Source organism: Perca flavescens, chromosome 1 (assembly GCF_004354835.1).
Source record: "Perca flavescens isolate YP-PL-M2 chromosome 1, PFLA_1.0, whole genome shotgun sequence".
Taxonomy (NCBI): domain Eukaryota; kingdom Metazoa; phylum Chordata; class Actinopteri; order Perciformes; family Percidae; genus Perca; species Perca flavescens.
This window is the reverse complement of record NC_041331.1, coordinates 9,220,902-9,246,256: the sequence shown is the minus strand read 5'-3', so window position 1 is coordinate 9,246,256 and position 25,355 is coordinate 9,220,902. Positions and strand designations below refer to the sequence as shown.

Here is a 25,355-nt window from a genome sequence, read left to right as displayed (position 1 = left end):
ATATCTCATGCTCTTCGGGACATTTTCGATATTGATATTGCACAATGTGATATTCAGGGTTCGTACGGGTGCTTGAAATGCTTGAATTTTGATGTTGTGTTTTTAAGGTTTGAAAAGTGCTTGAATTTTGGGTAAAATGCTTGAAATTGTAACTGTATTTCTTTCACAACAAGTACATAACTTACTGAAACGTTTATTAAATGGAGAAATAAAATGTTGGAGAGCCTAAAATTAAACCTGCTCGCTTGTGCATGTGTGACTGTGATCTGCCGCCACGCCAAGACCCGTCCTAAGAAGCAGCTTGATTGCTTGGGGTTAGGCATTTCATCTCGAGTGGTTAAGGTTAGGATAGCTGATTGGTCACAGTTACGCTACCTTGCGTAAGCATCATGGAGCCAATAAATGGTATTGAAGGGCGGGTCTTGGCGTGGCCATAGTGGGATTCGTAATAACGCTGCCGACAGGTTGTCGTGTCAATGAACGTTGGCTGGATTGGAAGATGAAAAATTATTATGGATTAAATGGGGACAAACCCTATGAGTTGCCTCTTGTAAAGTCTGCAAAAAAGACGTGCAGCTTTTCACAATGGGCGAGTCTGCGCTCTCGAGTCACATGAAGTAAGTTTCAAGTAAGCCAACTGAAGTAGCCTACTGTATACGTTAGCGCCTATTTGTTTACGCTAGTAACTTCTAGCTAGGAATTCGCAGGCTAGCTAGCTAAGTGACTGAGAGTACTTGGTGTGATAATGTTGGTACTGCATGTCCGTTATGGCACGTTCATTTGTGGAATATGCAGTGAACATAGCCAAAGTTACATCACAATAACTAGTGTCCTTATGCACTATTTGCACTGCTCTATTCCAGTAGATAAATGTATGTCTTGGCAATGAAGTACATTTCTTTTTTCAATTAATATAGGCTTTTTATTTATCAGGCAGGTGCCTGTGTCTTCTGGGTTAAAATGGAATTACAGGTTGTTGTTGTTGCACTGTCTCAGATTTAGTTCAAACCTTGTCTATATCAAGAATGTGTCCCAAAACCAAGGCCTGTAAAATATTTCTGTTCAAATCCTAGGTCTTCATATTTTTAGCCCTTGAAATTCCTTTAAACATTATCTGGGAAGCAATATTTGGACATTAATTCATAGGCAGCCCAAACTTTGTAGGTTGGAAGACAAATGACTGAACCATTACAAGTTTGTATGGCATGCCCTAGATTTGGAAAAGAAAGTGTGAAAGGACATTAAGGGTAGCATAAACTTGGAGCAAAATCTAAAGGGCGCACCACCTTTTTTCCTGGATTTTGACACACAATGACCCAGCTGCATGTCATTTGGCTCAGATCCTCCCACTCAGTGCTCCTCTCCATAGCTGTCTTACTGTATGTTATGTTAGGAACCATCAAGAGAAGGTGATAATTCAGGGTTAGTGAAGTGAACCTGTCCAGTGATTTTGTTTGGGGTAAGTGTTTTTACATTGACTCAGGCAGATTAGATAGCTTAGACAGTGATACGTTTTGTTTTGCTTAAATATCTGATCCTTCTGCTATTACGAAACACAATTTTGGCTGTTTATAGTATTATGTCTTTTAATGTGATAAAAACACTAAATAATAATTTTGTCTATGTATTGGTATATTTTTTACGGTGGTGTAAGGTGCCTGGAAAAAGCTTTAAAATGGACCTTGAAAGTGCTTGAAAAGTGCTTGAATTTGACGAACACTGGATATTGCAAAAACAACATTGAGTCCAGGGTTTCCCGCAACACTTTGCAGTTTAGGCGGGCGCCTTAATAACACGCGTTACTCGGTCCTGTTAGAGTGGCTGTAATGTACAAGTCGCATCAACACAGTCTGTAGGAAACAAGTTAATCCCAACAGAGCATTTGCTGGCGGTGGGTGTAACTGTCGTTTATTCACATTTAAAGGGATAAATCGCCATTTCACCGTTGCATGCGCGTCGGAGTTTGTCAACAAATGTGTGGGCAGCTGGGCATGCCCGGGCAGAGAGGGTGAGTGGACTCAACGTCCCGGCTGTTGCTCGGTGTTTGAGACACAGCTGTTGTCTTTTTCTTTTTTCTTTTTTAATCACTACACGCAGTTCACAACACACAGTTAGTTAGCGTAGTTAAAACTACACACAGTGAAATTACGTGTCCTGTTTTTATTTCACGCATACTATGTGCTTGAGTGAGTGAAGCTATGGGCTCTGTTATCTCAGCACTGTTTGTTTTGGAGAAGAGTTGTCAGGCGAAGTGGAAGAGAGCATGTCACAGAGGATAATGGGAGCAATGCCAGTAAAACTGTTATAGCAATAGTTTAATGAGCTTAAAATTGGACATTACAACTGTCATTTTGAAAAGCTGGTTATTTAGTAATTATACATTTTATAAAATGTTCAAAGTCAATGTGTTTTGGGCAACTGAAATTAAATGTAAGTTATAACAGAGAGAAAGTACTGAATTCCAGTGACTGGCATCTGTTCAAATGTGAACGGTACCCAACCGTACCTGCATTTAATGCTTTATTTGAGTCTCCTCAAGAAGCACACTCTGCTGACACTGGGTAATATACAAGTAGATAATAGTTGCTCTTTGTGAGATGGTACAAACTACCGTTGATGATGTCAGACTGTCTTAATGAAGTACTGCCTTTGTTTAAATTGGTCTCCGTATGCTTGGCCAGCCAGAATATGGCTGCATGCTTGTAACTTCATGAAATGTTTCTCCAGTCGCATAGGTGAAAACCTGGAGCAATCTCTGCAGAGTCTGACAGAACTGGTTCTCACAAGCAACAACATTCAGGAGCTGGTGAGTACATTTTAGCAGCAGTAAGTACAATAGAACCATCTGAACATGTTAGAGATGTTTATATGATCAAACTGGTAAAGACAAAGTTTACTGTTTTGTTGAAATACCAGAGAAATAGATATTCTTCTACAGTCTTGCGCAAAACAATTATAACTTTACATAATTCTTACCTCTGTAAAGATTATTATAATTTTTGTTGATTGAAATCGATTATCATTTTGGAGTTTTGTCCACGATGAATTGATTATTAGAAACTACATGTACTACAAACCTGCCAACATGTATGCATTTTTCGTACTTGGCACGCATTTTGACCTTTTAAGTACGCTTATACGATTCGCTGCTCTCTAGGTACGCATTTTGCTGCATCTCGCATTTCGGCGGTTTCAGTTTCTATGCAATCTACATCTATGGCATTGATTCTGCCGCTGAGCCACAGCGTGTAAGTGGAGTGAAAAGCTTTCGGCCAATCAGAGCGCTGCATTTAACCCTCCGCCCACCTGCCCCTCCTAGCCAAATGCTTTGCGCGTTCAATTCAATTGAGTGCCTCAAGCAGGCCAGGTTGGCTAACTGTAGGCTTGCATGCCGTGGCTGAAATGCCTCAAAAAATGGGGCGGGTTTAAAAAACCTGGACTCTTCAGAAGAGGTAATTATCTTCACTCAAGTTTCTGCGCGGGAAAGTCACCGGACAACACAATCTTGTGAACATAGCCATACTGAGAAATACAGTGTTGTGTGGAGCTGATAGTCTTAATTAGCTTTGTAGCAACTCATTTGGCTATGGCTTGAATGCAACGGACGTTCATTAATATCATAAAGTTACGCACTAAAGCTTTAAATTTCACAGGTGTTCAACTTCTCTGGTATTTCACTGTATTTTGTTGCTCATGTTAATTTTACTCATCCCCCTTTTGAATAGGTTTACTCTGACCTCAGGTGGTGGTATATAATCAAACACTTAACCATAGTGTGTGTTTCTGAACCATTATTCTCTTCATGTGTAGGGTGACTTGGACCCACTGGCCTCAGTGAAGACATTGACTCTTCTCAGGTACGAATCAACACTCAAAGATGGGGCTGTAACGATATGCAATATGAAACCAAAATCGCAACACTCAGTTCCACGAATCTGTGTCACGGTGTGAGAAGGCAGAATCGCGACACACCCCTTCCAACTCCCAGAGTTATCGACCTTGGCTAATAAGTAGTCCGTTTGTTAAATAGGTGTAAAGTGGTCTCCCCATGGATGGAAGGGTCTTCCTCACAATTCCGAACAAATTACAACCTATTGGCAAGACAAACTTAGCGTGAGCTCCGCTCACTTGTCTCATCCATCTCGTGTCGCGAGCAATGCTGAAGAAACTGGCTGCCACTTCTTAAACTGAGCTCTGACTGATAGCTTGCTAGCTAACACTCGCTAGCTCAGCCTTTTACCGATTGTAGGTGCTTTCCGACCAACTAGTTACAGGAACGTAGTTATAGGAAAAGTCCACTTCTAAGCAGATCTGCGAACTACTCTTCCCCCAAAACCGGAGGGATTTTTGACCAATTTGGGGATTTTTAAGTTCCTCTGGCCACAGTTCCTGTAACTCTTTCAGCTTGTACTTCAGGGCAGGGTCTTTTCGCTGTTCCCTTTTCCACATAGGAACCTAGGTCAACGAGGTTCGGTTTTCCGGTACAGACAGACTGACAACGGGACAATTTTAACAATTTTTGCCATCTTATTCATCACTAAATTCACTTCTGACAACATTTTTGGCGAGAAATGAACTGTTTAGATTTCGAATATATAGGCAGTCTTGCGAAAATTGATGCCCAATTGAGACAGCCAGCCAGCGCCTGCCCCGGCTGCTATCTTGTCACTCTGCCAGTCGTGTTCAAAGACCCCGCTGTAAGCTCGAGGCCCCTTTTTAAAAAGTTTCAGGCTAAGGATTTTTTTTCACTTTAAGGTGTGGGTGTGTAGGTGTGTGTTTTCGGATTTTAACGCTATAGATAGTCCGTTGCTGTGCTTGCATCACTCCCTTACCCAGGGCACTAGACTGCGACAAATGGTCGCATTTTGCGACCAGTAAATTTGCTCCCCTTTTTTACACGTTAATGTCGAAATGTTGGTACCTGAGCGCGTAAGCGCAAGCTTATCTGTCCTCTCTGAAAGTTGACAGAGAGCAGAGCTCTGACACACACAGTCGCACACACGCAGAGCTGCAGACGATGCAAATTAAGCCTACGTCGGCTCTGCAGTTTTGTTGAAGTCACGGCGATGCAGAGAAAGCGGTTGCAAGTATGGTTACAGTTTTTAAAAACTTCATGCAGACAGGATGACTGACTGACCGGCTGAGGTATGAAGGCAAGGCAACTTTATTTCTACAGCACCTTTCAGCAACAAGGCAATTCAGAGTGCTTTACATGAAACATTAAAGAGCAATACAAAACGGTCATGATGAAAATAAAACAGGCTAAGATCTAATATACAAATGCAAGAATAAAAGTTAGTGAGTAAGAAATGAATAATTATTCAATTTAATAGGTTGTAGGATTTTTATTTTTGTTTAATTTCTTTAGAGTGTAATATATTCTAATAAAAAAACAAGGTTCTAAGTACATAGGATAAATAGGTTTGGAATTATTTTTACAACTGAAATAATTGTTTTGTAATCACAGAGGGAAAGTACCGAAAAAAGTACTGTTGGATACGGGAACAGAATTTCAGGTATCTGTACCGATATTGGTTCAGATGCGAAAGGTACCCAATCCTAAGGGTAGTAGCCTAAACAATTTAAACAAACAAAACAAAGTTTAATTTTAAGTTGAATTCATTGTAATTAAATATTTTGTTTACTGTCATGACCGCAATGGTGCCTTCTATGTTGAATCTTCAAAAGTTACACTGAATTTGAAACAGCACATTGTAATTTCTGCATCTATTATCAAAGTATTTATTAGTAATACAGTGGTAGAAATGTGAATATTTGGTTAGCATTTGACAGTTGACTTAGGGTGTGTGCCCCTAAATTTTCTGGTTGTGCCCCTAAAAGTTTCAATTGGGGGCCACTGTGCTCCTAGTGAAAAAAGTTAGTCTGGAGCCCTGTTCTTACCCCTCCTATGGCCACTTGGCCAGTGCGAATGCAAATGGAAAAAGGTTTTGGGGGAGAGTACTTAGTAGATCTGCTTAGAAGTGGACTTTTCCTATAACTACGTTATTGTAACTACTTGGTCGGAAAGTGGCTATTGAACTCAGCAGAGAGTTCCTTCTTCATTGGTGATGGTTTGGCCTGCCCCCTATGATTTGGCCACGCCCCCTTTCACAACTAATGAACTGTATGATGAAGAGTCTTGTGTGAGGTATCATTGAACTCAACAGGGAGTTCCCTTTTCATTGGTGATGAGTGATGTGTCTGAGGGCCACGCAAATGCACGGTCGCAACGAGCGGCGTCCACCAGTAACCCCGATGCGCGCCTCTGCGCGCGTGCCCATCCAACGCTACTTGCAGCTGTAATATTGTTCTTTGGTGTTCAGTTTATACAGGTTTTTCAAATATTATTTAATAAAAATATTTTTTTTCTTCTCAATCTTTTTTTTTCCTTCCAACACCCCTGTGGGTTTGGTGTATCGTTACAGCCCTACTCAAAGGTAATTTGTTTGCACTGCGGAATTATAATCATGCATGTTTGTAATAATCACTGAATCTCCAGCTTGTTAAGGAATCCAGTGACAAACAAGAAGCATTACAGGCTCTATGTCATCAACAAAATCCCACAGATCCGTGTGCTTGACTTCCAGAAGGTAAAGCTCAAGGTAAGTGCAAGGCAGCAGGTATATTGTTCCAATTTTTGAAAGTCCCAATTAAATGTGAGAACGTCTTCAGTAAATCTGTATAGTATTTCAAGGCCCGGGATGAGCTGTGAGTCATGGATCATACTTATTGGTAATCAAAGAAACAGTAGTACGGATGTTAACAATGTGTTAAACTTGTCTAAACCGGAGTTGATGTCCTGTTAACCCCCCTTCCCCCCCTTGGATGAAAGCTCAGTTTGTACTTGATATGGGTTTCACTTTAACTGTGTGATATCGTCATAGGAACGCCAGGAAGCAGAGAAAATGTTCAAGGGCAAACGAGGTGCTCAGCTTGCAAAGGATATTGCCAAGCGAACAAAAACGTAAGATGAAAGTCCATGTTAGACAGCAGCTCCTCAGAATCACTGGATCCTGGCTGACACAGGATTAAACAACGTAAAAAAAATACACCCAACTGTCCCCACTAGCCATACAGTTTATCTGTTTACATCAAATACGGTGATAGACAACCCTGTTTTTCCTTTTTCGCAATGTGCAGTCATCTATGACAAAATTCCTCAAGGTTGAAACATTTAAAATGATTTCAGTTTTTCACAATGCAAGACAATCCATTAAAAATTCTGGGATCTGCATCAAAAGCTAAATGGGCCTTAACTGTACTGTTTAAACCCAAAGTCAGAAACTTTCACCACAGTGTTTCTCAGGACTGCTGTCTCTGGACAATGTATCAGTTTATGTGACTCAAGAACAGATGCTATACAAGAGATTGACTACATTGGTTGAGAGGTCAGAGAAGCGCATGCGTGTCCATGTTGTCTTAATGAGGTGTGTTCCTTTCAGATTCACTCCTGGAGTGGCAGCACAGCTTGAGAAAAAGAGGACCGGGCCGTCTCAAGCAGACGTGGAAGCCATCAAGGTTCACTTTGTTTTGTGTTTATGTTTGAGCGCTGAGCTTGTAATTTCCATCTCATCATTCAAAATGGGATGTTTGGAATTTAACAGAAAACTAAACCTGAATAGATACATTTTAAGGTTCAGTCCCTATCTTTCCGTTTCTCAGAGGGTGGGGTTTACTATATGAACTTGGTGGTTGTATATGATGGGACGTGGTAACCCCTGTCTCTGTTCAAATATGGTCTCTGGATTCATATGTGAATGTCCTCCTTCTCTGATCGTCCCTGACTCCTCCTTGATGACCTTTGACCTCTTCTCAGTGGATGCTGTGAGTGGTTTTGGTTGGTGTTCAGACAGCCAAGGAGCATTCTTGACAAGAAACAGGTTACAATCACCTAGGGCTGGTATTTCCAAATGATCTCACAGGATATTGATTGGATTAAATTATGATCTGATCTGAAATCCTGACGACACCCCCCCCCCCAAAAAGAAAAGAAAAATATTTTAATTATCGTTGTGCGCTTGTTTAATTTCAGCGAGAATAATTGTTTTGTTAACATTAAAGCATTGTAAAATGTCCTATTATTATAAACACAAAATACAAGTTGGAACCTGAAAATGAGCATAATATTGGACCTTTTAAACTGAAACACTTGCGTGCAGGCTGATATTCGCCGTGGTGGTGTTTTGGGTGCAGTGACGCCCATACCTGCCCGGTATGGGATTTCTGTCCTGTGATTATTTTAGAAAAACATCCAACTTTCAAGTTTTTCAGCAGTCTGTACACATGTTGCATACTATAAGAGAGATTCCTGTATAAACAGTTTGAGCTGTTGGAACGAATTCCGAAAGTCGCATATAATTCGAATAGTAAAAGAAATCATTACTATTCGAATGTGATTTTTATTTTTTTTTAGGGGTCCAAGCCCGAGTCTGTAAGAACCGGCAGTAGCTGAGCTATACCATTCGCACAGCAGGGCTGTGGAACCCTATTGTTTTTGTCATCATCATCATCATCATTTTTCTTCTCCGCCTAAAACTCCGACTACAGCCTAAGCCATATTTGGTGGGGGGGTTGCCATTTTCAGGACTGGTCCGAAACTCCACAAGGACCTCAGGCGCAACAATTGACCCACTTCCACCACTAGGTGGCGCTATAGCAGGAAAAACGGCCCTATAACTCCCACACAGTACACCGGACATTCAAAAACCATACATCTACACGTTCCCTGGATCCAACTGAATCACGTGTTTATATGCCACGCCCATTTCCGCCTAGACTTTTGTGTGAATAAATCGGGATTTATCTGGCAAGTAGAATCTTCAGATGGGCCTGACAAAAAGTTAATAAAAAGAATTTTGATAGGATAAAAATTGCACATATTACGCACAAACAAATTTGTGTAGCTAACAATGAAAACACCAACTTTGCCATATCTCGGCCAAAATAAATGCCATCAACGCCAAACTTTAGATTCTTGTTTGCCATGACCCTCTGAAGGTCCCTCACGCGTTTTTAAAATTGGTCACTAGGGGGTGCTACAAGTACAAAAAGTTTATCTCATGAACGGCTCATCCGATTTTTACAAAATTTGATGGTTACCATCTAGGGGCACTCCTGAGGCCAACCCTAGAGTGGGGTACTGAGGGGTCAAAGTGGGCGTGGCCTATGGGACCCAAGTCTAAATTTACTACTTACACTAATGTGAACAACTTTAAATTTACAGGGTAGATAGACAATGGGTCATGGACCACACCTACCAAAAATTACACATGTGGACCACTAGGTGGCGCTATAATGTTTTTTTGCCTTAACTCCCACATTACACATCGCATATTAGAAAACCTTAATCCACGTCTTCCTTGAATCCAACTGAATCACATGATATAGGCCACGCCCATTTCCGCTCAAAAGTTTTTAGCAATATCGCGCAATGCCCAAAACCAAGTTTTTTTTGAACTCGTCCTAGGCCTTGCGACAGATCTGCACGAAACCTGGTAGATAGCATCTCCAGATGGACCTGACCAAAAGTTACTCAAAGAATCTTGCTACGTTAAAGTATGGGCATTTGACGACCAAACACATTTTCCTAGCTAGCTACTACATACATATCATATGATATCTCGGCCAAATTAAATGTTATCAGAAAAGAACTTGAGATCCTTATTCATCATCCCTCTACGATGCTCTGTACCAAATTTGGCGAATATCGGCCTTTAGGGGGCGCTATAAGAAACGTTTATTTGTTTCAGCTATTAACTCAATGCATTTAAATGAGAAATTTGCAATTGCAATATCTCTGCCACCGTAAATGCTATCAACACAAAAGTTGTGATGCTCGGAGGCATGCTGCTCGGAGGCTCTGTACCAAATTTGGCAAAGATCGGCCATAAGGGGGCGCTATAATAAATTTTTATTTGTTTTGGCCAATAACTCAATGCATTTAAATGGGAAATTTGCAATTGCAATATCTCTGCCACAGTAACTGCAATCAACACAAAACTTTTGTTTGGGCCTTTTAACCCCTTCTGCGGTCGAGCATGTTGTATACAATGCCAAACGGCACTTCTGATTCATAACTTTATAATTATAAATAGTAGAAACTTAGGGTCTTTTGGAGCTAAAGCTAACAAGAAATGTTTATTTTTGCACTGGATGACTCCAAATATGTAGGACTGTAGATGTGATGCTCGTTCGGCATGTCACTCTGAGGCTATGTACCAAATTTGGCGAAGATCGGCCATTAGGGCCCGCTGTATCTAACATAGACCAGTCTTTGCCCTTCTACTCAGTCAATGTTAATGGGATATTTGCAACGGCAGAGTACCGCAGACCTAGCCTGGCTCTGCCCTCCTACGTACTTCCGCTCAATTTTCATTTCGCTTCAGTACTCCGTCTGGGTTTGCGGTATAGTCTTGGGTTTTTTCTACCAAAGTTTTTGGCGGTCCAATCAGCAAACAGAGGGAGTGGCTGAAAATGATGACGTTGAGGCTGTGCACTAGAGTTGCGGCGGAGAAAGATGCGAGTGAAGCCATTCGGTCCGTTGTGGCAATGCTGCTGAATATCCAGAAGTCAAAGCCAGAGGAAGGAACAATCTTTGCTGAGTTTTGTTGGTGGCCATGATGTTGTGGCCCTCCTCCACACGGGCTTCGGGAAAAGTTTGATTTTCCAGCTCGGTCTATTAGTGGTGAAGGAGTTGGCTAACGTAGGTGCGATTGCTAATAGCCTTACATGATAGCCTTGACATGCGCATGACATACGTCACGACCAAACGTTAGCCATTGGTTATGGCAGATCCAGAGTGGCTCTGGGCAGATCCAATAGTTTTAAACTTCAACAGAGTAGCCTTCAAGGAAGTTAACGCCTGTCAATGGAGAGAGACCAGACTCTCTGTACAAATGAAATGTACGAGAGTCTGGTAGGACCAGGCTACCGCACACCTTGCGGATTACACCTCTCAATATTCACCAACGTTTGCCTCCCCACGTAACTCTTTGGGTCCCGCTTTGGCGTGCTCCCCGGGTCATCGGGGGCGAGTGCTGCACTTCCCTGGGGTTGCGGGGAGGACTGGCATCGGAGGCTTGGGCCCCATCATAACTGCTTGCAGTTTTAGTTTTATTTTTTTATTGTTTTTTTATTTTATAAACAGGTTGGCTAACGTTAGCTAATCTCCCTCACGTGTCTGAACAATAACTAATAACGGGAGTGAGAAACACAAGGCATTGTGAGCTAACATTACTTACCAAGGAACGTTAACCCAAAATGCTTATGTTATCAATAGTGAGCTCGTTCTGGTTTCCTAACTGCGTCGCGAGTTATAGGAGCTTAGCTGGGAGCTTCATGGAGACAGCTAAAGATAATGTTAGCTGCCCTACAGCTGTCAGTTAACTTTGACTTTATATATTACCTTCTACTAGCTGTATTCTCAGTAATGTGACAATCTGCAAGAAACAGGTTGCTTATAAATCACTAAAATAGTAGTGGCAGCTAGAGTTGGGCGATGTCCCCTAAATTGGCAGTTGACGATGTTTACAGTAAAACGTCGTGATGGACGATGATATTGTCGTTGTCGGGGGGGGGGTTTACATAAATCATAAATATTTGTTTCTACTACTATGGTCTAAAAATTAACATAGAAACAATCTGACATACATTTAAATGCCCTCTGTAAACACAGTATTAAATGCTGGCGCTGGTAGGGGCAGTAAATAACAACTTGACCTACTTTCACTTAACTACAGTGCCGTAAAGTCTAGACTCAATCAGATGTCCGTGATCTGCTTAACGACAGGAAAGTGGATTAATTGAGATAATTGAATAAAATTGAGATGTGGTTGAAAGAAAAAGCCTGTGGGGAACCTTGACTGAATGCATGTTTTGGTCAAACTACCATTATTAATTTTCAAGAATGCACACTTATGCATAACTTGAAAATTTGTCATTTTTCATTCCTAATATGTTGGTTAAAATGTGCCTTTTGAAGCATGTTCCTATCGGCATATGCTGTGATATAATCAACTCGAAGTAATGTTAATGCAACCACTTGGAGATGAAGCACCACTGATGTATTAAAATTCAGATCTTTAGCCTGCTGAATGAAAATTGATCTCTGAAAATCTTCAATAATTCGGCAGACCATGTTAGCTGAGATTTTGTGTTTGCATTTCAGAATGCTATTGCTAATGCTTCATCGTTGGCAGAGGTGGAGAGGTTGAAAGGGATGCTGCAGGCTGGTCAGATCCCAGGACGAGATCTGAGACAAGGTCAGTGCTGACAAAATACTACTTGATTAATATAGTCAAACTTGGTTGATTAAATTGATTTGTTGAGGCTGATGAATCATTTTTGATTTGCATTAAGACATTTGGCCAGAATGCCTCACATTGCCTTGTGACAGAACTGTACTGAGGCAGCAATATTGCGAGCCAATCACAGTAGAAGTTTCTAAATGTGAATGGTTACCCAAAGCCTGATATCTCATTGTCCTCTGTGCCTTTTTTTCTCCAAAAAACTACTCTAGCAGCTGTTATAGAAAATGACTGGGCCTTCTTTTAGAAATAAATAAATAAAATGTTCATTTCTAAAAAAAAATATATATATATTTTTTAATGTATTTATTTTTGTCAATGACATTGCATTTGGTCATTTGTACAATCAGGTCCAGCTGATATGGTAGAGGAGGAAGAAGAGGAAGAGGACAACACTGCACAGATGGAGTCACATATGGGTGGAGGTCCTGGAGAAGAGATGAATGAGGGTGACCAGGAGGAGGATGAAGAAGACATGGATGAAGAGCCACAAGTTAATGGCTCCTGAGTTCCTGCAAATAAGTTGTTTTTTTTTTTTTTTTTTTTTGTATTTTGTGTGTGTAGATTTCTTGTGTTGGACATACATCTACCAGGGCTGTTTTATTTTGTATAACGACATACATTAAACTGATTTCTTATATTGCTGTGAGGGACCAATTTCTTTAAGCAGTTGGCATTCTCAGCTAATTGAAGTCCACCTATATGGTCTGCTTGTTAATGTCCTATGTTTTAGAAGGGTATCACACTTCCATACAGTTGTCAGAGTCCCAAGAGATGGATTAAAAAGTGGAAACAATCTAAATTATAAAGGCTAGGACCTCATTACTTTTAGTAACTATTACAGGGCATACTTCATAGAACACTAGATTTTACAAAAGAGTAATCTTTAATGAGCATGCATCCACTGAGCAGAAAAACTAGTGAGCCACTGCACAGTGACAGACTTATCCAGCGAGCTAACACCGTAGCACTGAGCAGTAACGGTAAACTATAAATTAAAAGAATTTCATGAATGAAAAACAATGTTCTTCCACTCAAACACCCAATGGCCATCCAAACACACGTCAATTCACTCAAATTGGGCAAAAGAACGTAAGGAGTGGGGCCCCCTTCCCTACTTCCGAATCCCACACCCCTTACTTCCAGCCAGTGCCCTTGCTCAGACCACACCAGTTTTCAGAGTTGATTCTCTGGTCTCTAGTTTGATTTTCAAACACCAGGGGGTCTCATTTATAAAACTGTGCGTAGGATCCTTACTATAAGTGTACGTGCGCCCAAAAGCCCAAAAAAAGCCGTGTGTACGCACACCTGTAAGCAATGTTCCCTTTATAAATCACAGATTGACTACAAGCGTGCGTACGTGGATCAGCCTCTTATCCCTCCCTGTACACGTCCATTTTTAACCATAAATAGTCAATGTAAAGCACCTCGTGAATGCTGATCAGTATGTTAATGACGCTTGCAGTTCTTTCGTTACGCCGAATCATGACGACTGGCGGAGAAAAACAAACAAAAAAACTCTCAGACCTCGGGAATTGCTGCCAATTGAATTATAATATCGGCCTGTTGTCGCACAGTGTAGGGAAACCGCATCTATAGACTACCATTATTAATAAAATCTTCCAAAACAGCAGGCATTACGGTACTCGGGGACAGCTTCGATATACCAGACGTATATAATAAGATGTAACAGAACTATATCCAAACAAGCCTTAGTGATGAAGTTGAAGATTATATATAATTATTTTAAAAAACACTTAGCTGTCTGACATTTCCCTCTGGAAACAGCCGGTTTCACCCAGAGTGGCGAGGACCTGTATTTGGACCGGGATTGCACGGTTCCGGTGCCTTACCCTCTCTACTGGACCCAATTCAGTACATAGATCCAAGAGCGCAGCTATATTACTATTACAGCTATATTAGCGAATTTAAATCGGCATATTAGCCATTAGTCATCGTCATGGTCCCTGAAGTCTCTTTCTCTCATGATTCTTCCATTCCAGTCCTCCTGCAGGGCCAGCAGTGCCATCATGCAGCATTACACACGGGTTCACCGCAGTATTTTGTGATTGTTAACACCTTGCTAAAATCACAGCATCAACTAGTGGTATCCCCCACCCCGAGATACAATTTGAAGACGAAATAAAGTGAAATAGGCAAACACACTTTTCTTCATGCAGGTTTTGTTATGAACAGTATTAAAGTTTGGACTGATAATGAGGACATTGGCCCTCATTTATGAAACGTGCGTACGACCAAAAACAGGCGTAGGACGGGCGTACGACGATTCCTACGCAAAGCTCGGCATTTATCAATTTGAACGTGAGCGTAGGCTGCGATAAAATCTCACGTCTGGTCTGAACTCGTGTACGCAAGTTTTGGAGTCAATGGCCCTCATTTATCAACCTAACGTAGAAACCAGCGCAGATATGAGTGCAGAAATCATCTTACGACAGGCTTCACGTGGGATTCATGAAAAGTATCCTACCAATCCGAGCGTAAGTGGCCGTACATTGATAAATGCGGCGGCTGGAAACGATCGACATTTAAATATCACGCCCCAATATATTCTGGGTTTTGAGGCCTCGCCCCTACAATTTATGACCTGGCGAGACGTAATCCGGCTGAGAAGCGGAACTTTTCAGAGGTGGAGATTGAAACCTATGATTGAAACCCTGATATCTCCGGTTCATTTGCATTAAAGTGTGTACTATTTGGCAGCCTGAAAACTGTTATTAAAGGCTGTAGAAAGAATGCGGCATGGAAGGAGATCACTGATGCGGTCAACAGTGTTGCCGTGGTAAATCGGACTCCAGCTGAAGTTTAGCCTATTTTATTTATACATCAACACATTTTTCTATAGTCCTAATAGTAATATAACGGCTTCTATTGCAATCTCTTAAGCCTATATATGTAGGTGTACTTATATTTAAATAAACACACGGTAGCAGAGTTTATGCAGTGTCTTTTTTTTTTTTTTTTTTCATGAGTCGGAACGAGGCAACAGCTGAGAGAGAGCGCTTGTCCTCCGCCCCCCGTGCTGGACCCTGTCTCCTGACAGCATAGGGGCTGGAAAAACAAGCCAAAATAATTTGGTCAATGGCAGAAATAAATCGTTCACTTGAAAGAGAAACAAAAACCTGAAGACTAAATAAAAATGTTGTGCATCGTCATGTTTCCTGTATTGAATATCATTGCCAAACATAACACTATAGGCTACCTATATAGGAATGATAGCTGTCTCCTTCATATAGCCCCCAGTTGGAGCTTTTCTGGACACTGCTCTCCGGGCATCGGGTCATCTGGCTCCATCGCTACATTTATGGCACCGTGTTTTCCTGCGAGATGTTGTACAGAACCCCTCCAGGCTAAAACAATGTTACATACCGGCGCATAGAAGTCTTCTTTTAGTTTGTCAGTGCGTTTTGTGGTGTTAGGAATGGTTTTTCTGCGCATTTCCGCACTAACTCAAAACGTGCGTACATGTACACCACCTCCTGAGCTGGCGTAGGATTTGAGCGTGCCGTACGCCAACGTCCATATTGATAAATCTCAAACCGTCACCGTTGTTTTGGGTGTACGCTGGAAATTTGGTGTACGCACTTTTGATAAATGAGGGCCAAAGTGACGGCTTGATTTAAGATTTGAGTTGGGAGGTGTTTATGGAACAATTATCACTCAGTACAAGCACAAATAACACTGCTGGATTTTGACTTCAGTTCACCACCTCACCATCTGCGTCGCCAATTCCTGTTTTGTCCCCAAATTGTGCGTACGCATGGGTCAGAGTTTGCGTGGAGGACCGCAAATTCTCCCGTAAAGTTTTGTTTTTTTATAAATCACAACCTTTGCGTGGGAAGTGGCGTACGCACATTTTCAGCCCCGTTTTGTGCGTACGCCACGTTTATAAATGAGACCCCAGACCTGAAGTTTCGTGACTGCATCTTGCACGGTTGTGACCAAGTCTGGCCGCACCTTACAAGTACTCAAAGCCGCCTCTGTGGTAGTCCCGAAGGTCCCTCCAGGACCACGTTTTTCCATGATGACACACAACGTAAAATCATTACATATCTAGCTCAAATAGTCAGGAATGGGATCTTGCTGGTATTCTGGGAGCAACAGGAGGAGATGGGGTACAGGACACCCAGAAAACCGGTTGTGGAATATTTGATGGAGATGGCAATATGCATGAGTATTAAGATGTTACTTGCTTAATTATTATTAAAGGTATGCGATTTTTATTCATTTACCTTACGATCTAAAGTAATCCAGGGAAAATCTCATTACATACTCCGGTACAGTGGGTGGCGGTATATGCGCAGTAACTGTCGCAATCCGCTATAAAATCAAAAGAAGCAGCCAGTTCTAACCATATACTGTCTATGGTTCTAACAAATATGGTTGACATGGGAAGGAGCTAAGGTTTGCAACGCCACACGGGAGATACGTTTTCGTGCCCTAAACGGACGGCTTTTATTTTAGTCTGATATGGATGATGTGGAGATTACAGATGTCAATGACGATGGCTCGCCCTACCAGGTGGAGAAGGCACCCCTCAAAAACCAGGATCTGAGTTCCATAAGCCTAACTGGTAATGTGGCATGATAACGAGACCAATTCATTTAATGTAGGATACGTTACTTCTGATTTAACTAACATAAATACTGTCTTGAGTAACAATAACCGTGCTTCGTAGTTAGCACGGTTTGTTTTGAAATAACGTTACATCAGATGTTCACGTTATTTGGAGTCTAAAACCAACACGTCATTTGCCAACATACGATAGGCTACTCGGTACTGTGAGCAACATGACATTTGAAAAAGCTGCTGACCCAGTTTTACTTATGTAAACTCCGGGGTTGCGTTTGTCTGAACTGAAACCATGACGTGTTATTAGGCTCGTTCGAGATGAGCCAGATCTGCGCAGAATCGATCACCGGCGATCGCCGCCCAATGCATGCCGGTTAGATTTGTGTCCGACTTGATCCCGATTTGCTCTGACGTCATGCACACGTGGGCAACGATAATCTCACGAGACCAAGGCGGCCGCAGTTCTGAGACGCAGGTAGCGCAGTTGCTTTTCACCAACTGCAAGAGCCAGGCGGACGCAGGTGGACCCACTGCATGCTGGGAAACGCCGGCCTCTCAACTGATCGAACAGCTGATTGGTTCAGAATCGACTCAACATGATGACGTTTTATATAAACTTTTTTATTGATTTTTAATCGGAGGGATTTTAACTGCTATTTGTCTGATTTAAAGGCTTATTCTGTACAGAACACCTGTTGTGAGGCCGATAGTTACGTTTAGAAGTCAGAGAGACTAAATCTGTTCAGGTTATGGATCATCTACAGTCTGTTGGTAATTAAAATCAGCAACAGATCGCATGTAGAGAATTTTGACAGCTACTCTGTCATAATAAAATCAACTGGAGACTGTGTAGGAACTGATATGGGTCTGATAACATTTTATTAAATCGGAATCGGACCACAGTGTTTGTGTCACTTCCTGTTCAGCCTGAAGGCTGCTGGAATCAGCTGGAAAAATGTCCGACTTGAGAGCGGACTTTTGTCACCGCCCCCGGGTGCTGCCGCCTGCTCTCGTCTACTTTACAGGCGAGGCGCAGTTCATCTCGAACGAGCCTATTATAAGTACGGCAGAAACGGAGATCTGTCGAAACGACGTTTGTATAAGTCACGACGTGCCCTTATCTAATTTGTCACGCCCGAATCACGTGACCCTCTCCGGAAGAAAACAAACTTACAAACTTTACTTTGTAAATATACAAAGATGAAGGATGGAACTGAATCTACAATTGTGTAAATAATGCTTTATTATAAAATTATAATAAAGCATGTATAGTAAATTATACTGACAATCAAGAGACAAAAGTTTGAGTTTATGTCAACCAAACAAAAAAAAAGAGAAACATTCAGGCAGACAAAGAGCACAGAAGGGCAAGACAAGCGACACAAGGATTGCTTCGTTCCAGGCAAATCGTAACCCGTGTTTTCACAACCTTCTACCCGTGAAAGTGCCCTGGAACGGCAGTCAAACCGTAACTTGCTACCCGTGAACTCGTACCAGAACGTTGTACTCCCAGTTACAGTTTTTGACGTCACACACACACACACACACACATACACAACAATGGCGACACCTGTTGATGCTGTACAGACGCCGGTGATTAATAGTAATAAGAGAAAAATAGAAATAAATATACATAAATAGGCAACATAAAGTTATTCCGCACATTGTAATCAAAGCAATACATATACGATTGTGTACTACTACAGGTTATGTTTATTAAATGAAGCCCCAAATATGTCGCCAACTAAAAATCGCTAGTATCAGCTAGCGCTAGCTAACGTCAACATTAGGTAGCCGCTAGCTAATGTCAACGTTAAGGTAGCATAACCTGACATATACCCCTACCAACGGCACAATGTTTAGCTAGCCAGCTCGTGACTTTGCCTGGAACGCTACCATATCGTGAGACGTGATTTGAAGTCGTAACTTACGGGCTAAAAATTGTTTCTGGAACGCAGAGATTGAGATTTTCTATTCATATTTACCATACATTTCAGTGATTTAAAGTAGTAAGCAAAATTACAAATGAACACAGTGAAAGAGGGAGTACAACCTTTCCTCTTTATAGGTATGAATATGATATTTACCCAAAATAATGACCTGTTTAAATGTTTGCATCCAACTTGTCTATAAATTAAATTATATTGTAGTAAATGACAGTATGTTATCAATTTTTAATGATAACCAATCATGAATATCAGACCAAATATATTAATCCATGTAAGGAGCTGGTTTTATTAAGTTCAAAAACTGTTATCTCAGTTACTCATATTTACCCAATATTTTTTTGTCATCGCATATTCTTTTTATTAACGTGATCATTATTAATCGTTATTAAAACTTAATTGTAAATCTATCTTTTTTTTTTTTTTTTTTCATCTGGCATCTGTCAAATAAAGTTGTTTTAAAAGAAGATGCATGATGTGTTTGCCCCCCACAGTAGGAGAGCTTCTGTCCCAGTATGGATTGTACCTGCTGGTTGTGACTGTTCTGGTCTACCTGGTCATCCAGCACCTGAGCAAGAGGAGATCCAGCCAGAGCTCTCGCAGCTCGCCCCCCCACACACCGCAAGGTCAGCACCAGGGGTCCGTTTCAGAAAGCAGGTTTAATGAAAACTCTGAGTTTGTTAACCCTGAGATGAGGGAAACTCTGGGTTTTCTGTTTCAGAAAGAGAGGTAACTCAACCTCAGAGTCAGTTACTATGGTAACTGAGCCTGTGAACCTAACATGATCGGGAGCAGGTTTTCTTCAATAAACCTCAAGTTTCTCTCAGTCTCCTTCCTCATTCAGTCTGTATCAGGCACATTTTAGCGCATTTTAACGTTTGTTATCTGCATGAATAAAAAAACAAAACATAACATGGTTACCATGTTAGGCAGACTATAAAATGTTTTTTTTCTCAAAACCTGGCATTTCCTTTTGACGATCCAGTCGATGAAGAAGCTGTATTACTTCGCAGGGTTTTAAACATAGAGTATGTCGGGAGATGATATTGAGGCCCCGACGCATTTTAATTTCCAGATAACTTTCTATTTGAGCAGTATCGTTTTTTTTTTTTTTTATCGTCTAGCCTACATAACCTTATCCGTCCTCATATCACTAACATCACCCATCATGGTCATGCTCTACATCCCTGCAGATTATTTGTGTCACATTACGTTTTTCTTTGCAAATGGCAGTTTTCTTTACAACATTGGTGATGCAGAGCATTTCAGTAAAGCCACTGTATAGCAAAGCGCCGTCAGAAGAGTGACTCCCCAAACCCTTTGAAATAAAAGATTATGAATTATAATTTTGTTAATGATGGTGCAACCTCAGAATGGGATTAGTAGGCCTACTTTTTCGCCCGCAGTATTGCACCTAAATGAAATACATTATAGGTTCAATTCCATTTCACCAGTAATATTATAGGCTACTAATGATTAAATATGATATTACTACACTATATTGGAATATGCTGTTGCCCGTGAATTGAATGTTCATTTCTCTACCGTAAGCTGTCTCCAAAGGGGTTTCAGAAAATTTGGCAGTACATCCATCCGGCCTCACAACCGCAGACCACGTGTAACCACACCAACCCAGGACCTCCACATCCAGCATCTTCACCCCCAAGATCGTCTAAGACCAGCCACCCGGACAGCTGCTGCAACAATCGGTTTGCATAACCAAAGAATTTCTGCACAAACTGTCAGAAACCGTCTCAGGGAAGCTCATCTGCATGCTCGTCGTCCTCATCGGGGTCTCGACCTGACTGCAGTTTGTCATCGTAACCAACTTGAGTGCGCAAATGCTCACATTCAATGGCGTCTGGCACTTTGGAGAGGTGTTCTCTTCACGGATAAATCCCAGTTTACACTGTACAGGGCAGATGGCAGACAGCGTGTATGGCGTTGTGTGGGTGAGCGGTTTGCTGATGTCAACGTTGTGGATCGAGTGGCCAATGTTGGTGGTGAGGTTATGGTATGGGCAGGCGTACGTTATTGACAATGAACAAGGGTGCATTTTATTGATTGCATTTTGAATGCACAGATACCATGACGAGATCCTGGGCCCCATTGTTGTGCCATTCATCCATGACCATCACCGCATGATAATGCACTGCCCCATGTTGCAAGTATCTGTACACAATTCCTGGAAGCTGAAAACATCCAAGTTCTTGCATGGCCAGCATACTGACCAGACATGTCACCCACTGAGCATGTTTGGGATGCTCTGGATCGACGTATACTACAGCGTGTTCCAGGTCCTGCCAATATCCAGCAACTTCGCACAGCCATTGAAGAGTGGACCAACATTCCACGGGCCACAATCAATAACCTGATTAACTCAATGCTAGATTGTCTATTAGCTATCAGCTAAGAGTTTTGTCATTGTGATTCACTTTTTATTAGTGAAGGGCTAAATGTCAGTTTTTCTTTTCTTCATTAAGATGCCGTGTTAGTGGCAAGAAAACAAGAAGCCATGGAAGCAGCTCGGAGAAAGATGCAAGAGGAGCTTGATGCCAAAGCTAGCATCTTCAGAGCGAAACAGAAACAGGTGCAGTAGTGAAATGACATGTTTAAAAGAAAGATGATGGCGGTTTTTCTGTTTTTCCAAATGTCCGTTTGTGCTTAGAAAATTGAACTGATAAGCGTTACACTGACCGATGGCTTGCCCATAATGTCAGACCTAAACTGAATATGTGATGTATTTTGTGAACAGCAAGAAGAAGAGAAGAGGAAGCAGAAAATAGAGATATGGGAGTGTATGCAAGAGGGAAAGCGTTACAAAGGAACTGCACAACCTTCTCAGGTGAGTTTAATCACCTGGAACTGTCTTTTTCTACAGTTCCTTAATCTACTGTGGACACATTTTAAAATTTGATTTAACATTTCAAATCGTATTGAACAGGATTTATTTCAAATAATTTTCTATAAATTAACACAAAATACCAAAAATAAAAAAATAAATCTTTTCCTCTCTTTTACTGCCAGGGATGTAATGATACCATTAGCTCACATTTCAGTTTGTCATGATACAGAGACCATTTAGTAGTTTGTCACACATCAGCAGTTGGTAAGCTTGCTGAGGAGTTGGAGGTGATCCCTGTGGCTGCTCTGTATTGTCCCATTACTCCCTGAAGTACTTCAAACTGATCTACTGGTACAATAACGTTACTCTGTTTGGTGTCAGCAGGTTTAAGAGCATTTGGTCTCCTCTGACTCTTTAAGATCACTGTGTGTTTTTGTATTATTGATCACACAACTGTTATCACCGACATAGTCTCTGTTTTAAACAGTGATTTGATCAAAGGTTGTAAAGGCTGTTAACCATGACTAACTCATTTACACAGATACGTGTGGTCATGGTCTGAGTCCCTCACTGTAGTGTCTGATCAATCCTTATCACTGCAGGCCACTGGAGAGGCCAGCTCATCAACAACAGTGCTGAAACCAAAGGCAGACAAGAAGCCACTTCGCGGTGCAGGTATGTACTTCACAGTACAGGAGCTGGAGCACAGTCGGCACACACTGCAGCTTTAAATAGACACTATGATGGATTCCTCCTGTTTTTTTTATTTATTTTTTTAATACCTGACATGTCCTTTTATCTACACAACGTACCTAGAATTGTAATGTACTTACACTTAATGTATTGTACTTTATTTTATTTGTAAGAGACCATGTATAATATTAAACGTAAACAGAGCCTGAATTTCAGTGCGGGATGGCGAGTATTGCACATAATTACACAAACAAACACACAAACAAACTTTAAAGAATGAATATCAGGCACTGTTAAATGTTACCATGAGATGTATAGATGGCTTGAAGCTCATTTTTATCTACAGTCTCTTGGCAGGTCACAATTAAAACACTGTGACACACCATTTGCCACAAGTGTATGTTAGACACATTATTCTTGGGGTGGTATTGCTTCCAGAGGTGTCAAAAGTATTCACATTCATTACTCAAGTAGAAGTATAGATACTAGGGTTTGAAAAGACTTTTGTAGAAGTTGAAGTATCAACTCAAGCTTTTTACTTAAGTAAAAGTGTAAAAGTACTGGTTTCAAAACTACTTAAAGTATAAAAGTAAAAGTAATGTAAGGCAGAGATCTTCAACAGGGGGTCTTAAGAGTCATTGCAGGGGGGCCTCCAAATTATTGTACATTTTTGAGTCTTTAAAAAAAATAAAAATAAAATGCCTTAACATAATTCCAACATATTATTAGCAAACATAAATTCCCACTGATGATAAGCTTACTGGCCTATAGGTAAGGTAGTCCCTAAGATATCAGCCCACAGATACAGTTAATCCTAGATTTACTGTGCCACATACAGTATGTCACATACAGTATGTAACATTAAAATATGATTTATAAAATCATGCCAACAATTAATATTTTAATAGCTTATGAAAAGGTATGTAAGAAGGCTTTAGGTTACCCTAACAGTTATTGTAGGCCCAGTTTAATATGCAACTTAATTTCATACAATATGTAGGTGGTCCCTGCTACATCTCACTTTAAGTTAAGGGGTCCTTGGCTTAAAAAACGTTCAAGACCCCTGATGTAGGGGGGGGAAATGCCATTAAGGACAACAGCTTAACTCTAAAACGCGGGGACAAAATCATATGACTATAATAATGTTACAGTATATTAAAATCATACCTGCAAACTCAGAAGGGGTGAAAAAAGTGACACGTAGGCTACATCTCTTCTGTGTTTTTCAGACAACGGCAGCTACAGTCTGGTGTTAGACTCCTCTCCAGTGAAATATAGACACACTTTTACACCGTTTAGCTCTCAGCATTTTATCATGTTTACTCCATCTTCTAGCTAACGCTAGGCTAACCTGCTTCCAACTGTAGTGTTGACTAGCGTCCCGTGCGGCGATGTTCAGTTCCCTCTAACGTCCGTTTGGAGGAGCATCGCGCGAGGCACCTAAGGCACCGAAATCCGTGTTGCTATTCGGTCCGGTAGATAACGGTCGTTAAGGCACCGGTGGCGTATTACCACCGGGTCTGTACAGGTGTTATGGATCGCGTACAAACCAATAGGGTGTCGGAATAGCTATGTTTATACTTCTCATCCAACCACAATCAAATTCACTCTCTCCGGATGGAGCGAATTGGATAGGGTTTTTGTGTGTGTTTTCTTTTTGACGAGCCGGAATGAAAACAAGCCGAACTGAAATATGAGTAACGAGGCTATTTTTAAAATGTAGGGAGTAGAAAGTACAGATAATTGTGTGAAAATGTAACGAGTAGAAGTAAAAAGTATGCTGTAAAATAATTACTCCAGTAAAGTATAGATACCAACATTTCTACTTAAGTAAGGTAACGAAGTATTTGTACTTCGTTACTTGACACCTCTGATTGCTTCCACCCATTTACACTGTGGTTCCTCTTCTACTGTTCTCCTTCCCCAGTTATTTCCTGTCACCTCTACTTTGCCATTTTTGATCAGACCAGGCTGAATAAAGTGTTTCACTTCTCAATCTGGTAAAAAGTTTCAAGCCTATTTCACCTCTGACCACAGCAGTACCTCTGATGCTCTGTGCCACCAGTAAACACCCGACTCAGGGGATAGACCCACTTTAAAAAGCAGTGCTTCTCCTGCAAAAACGCACGTCTGCATTTATAGCTCACTGTATTCATGATTTCACAAGTAAAACAATCTTTTATGCGCAGACGCATTTCCATGGCGGAGATATTTGCTCAGTCTGCATCTCCGTGTTGGATGGGTCAGCAGTGAGCATTCTGATCTTGTGTGTTTCAGACTACAATCCCCTGACTGGACAGGGAGGAGGCTCCTGCTCCTGGAGACCTGGCAGGAGAGGACCGTCATCTGGTGGATGAGGTTAAAGAAGGTCAGAGAAATTGGTCTGTATGACCTTTGACCTCTGACATCCTGATGGGCACGCTGACTGACTGAACCAAGCTGACAATAGCACCAAACCCATGCTTTTAGACAAATTTTTATTTTTTTTTAACCTGCTCCATACTTTGAGGGGGTGTTGATCAGTTAGCATCGTTGGTAGCATATACCTGCTATCCTTTCTGCTTGTTTATTCACTCTCTAAATTCTCTGCCTTATTAAGCATCAAATATACTGTGATAATAATGAATCATACTGCAAAGGGACAAATGCATTTTGGAATTGAAAGCTTGTAATGACGCCATTCCTGTAAACGGTATGTAACCATTAGGTTTGGCTGATGAATTTCACAGTCGGTGTGTTTTTTTTTTTTTTTCTTCTCTTTTTTGTGTACCACCATAGCTTTAGACTTGATATTACTACAGCAGCTGAGGCTGGTGGGCATATGGTTAATTAACATTTTGAACAAAATGTAAGGAGGGTATGTCTGTTTTTATGCAATAAAGATTTGGTCACTGGGTATTTGTCCAGCTGGGAATCCACAAGCACCTGCAGATGCACAATGCTATAAACATTTATCCAGGAAGTCTCACTGATATC

The 25,355-nt window shown here is 41.2% G+C and overlaps 2 protein-coding genes across 3 annotated transcripts in view; both read left to right on the top strand.

Moving 5' to 3' along the window:
- The window catches only part of snrpa1 (small nuclear ribonucleoprotein polypeptide A'), a 24,828-nt gene extending 11,879 nt beyond the window's left edge, over window positions 1-12,949 (top strand). For both annotated transcript variants that reach the window (XM_028580286.1, XM_028580294.1), the window contains 7 exons: window positions 2,728-2,806; window positions 3,811-3,857; window positions 6,500-6,602; window positions 6,885-6,964; window positions 7,443-7,518; window positions 12,167-12,260; window positions 12,656-12,949. In XM_028580286.1, coding sequence (XP_028436087.1) covers window positions 2,728-2,806; window positions 3,811-3,857; window positions 6,500-6,602; window positions 6,885-6,964; window positions 7,443-7,518; window positions 12,167-12,260; window positions 12,656-12,813 — 637 coding nt within the window. In that variant the 3' untranslated portion in view covers window positions 12,814-12,949. The remainder of the gene's footprint in view (window positions 1-2,727; window positions 2,807-3,810; window positions 3,858-6,499; window positions 6,603-6,884; window positions 6,965-7,442; window positions 7,519-12,166; window positions 12,261-12,655) is intronic.
- Window positions 12,950-16,644: 3,695 nt separating this feature from the next.
- selenos (selenoprotein S) lies at window positions 16,645-25,275 on the top strand. Its single transcript, XM_028586819.1, has 6 exons — window positions 16,645-16,896; window positions 19,336-19,467; window positions 21,325-21,431; window positions 21,597-21,686; window positions 22,289-22,361; window positions 24,657-25,275. The coding sequence occupies exons 1-6, from the start codon at window positions 16,794-16,796 to the stop codon at window positions 24,734-24,736; spliced, it is 585 nt and encodes a 194-aa protein (XP_028442620.1). The 5' UTR covers window positions 16,645-16,793; the 3' UTR covers window positions 24,737-25,275.
- Window positions 25,276-25,355: the final 80 nt, after the last annotated feature.

Coding starts and splice junctions, on each gene's coding strand:
- selenos (XM_028586819.1), top strand. CDS start 16,794: ATGGATGATGTGGAGATTACAGATGTCAATGACGATGGCTCGCCCTAC. Junction 16,897..19,335: donor GAGTTCCATAAGCCTAACTG/GTAATGTGGCAT, acceptor TGCCCCCCACAG/TAGGAGAGCTTCTGTCCCAG. Junction 19,468..21,324: donor GCCCCCCCACACACCGCAAG/GTCAGCACCAGG, acceptor TTCTTCATTAAG/ATGCCGTGTTAGTGGCAAGA.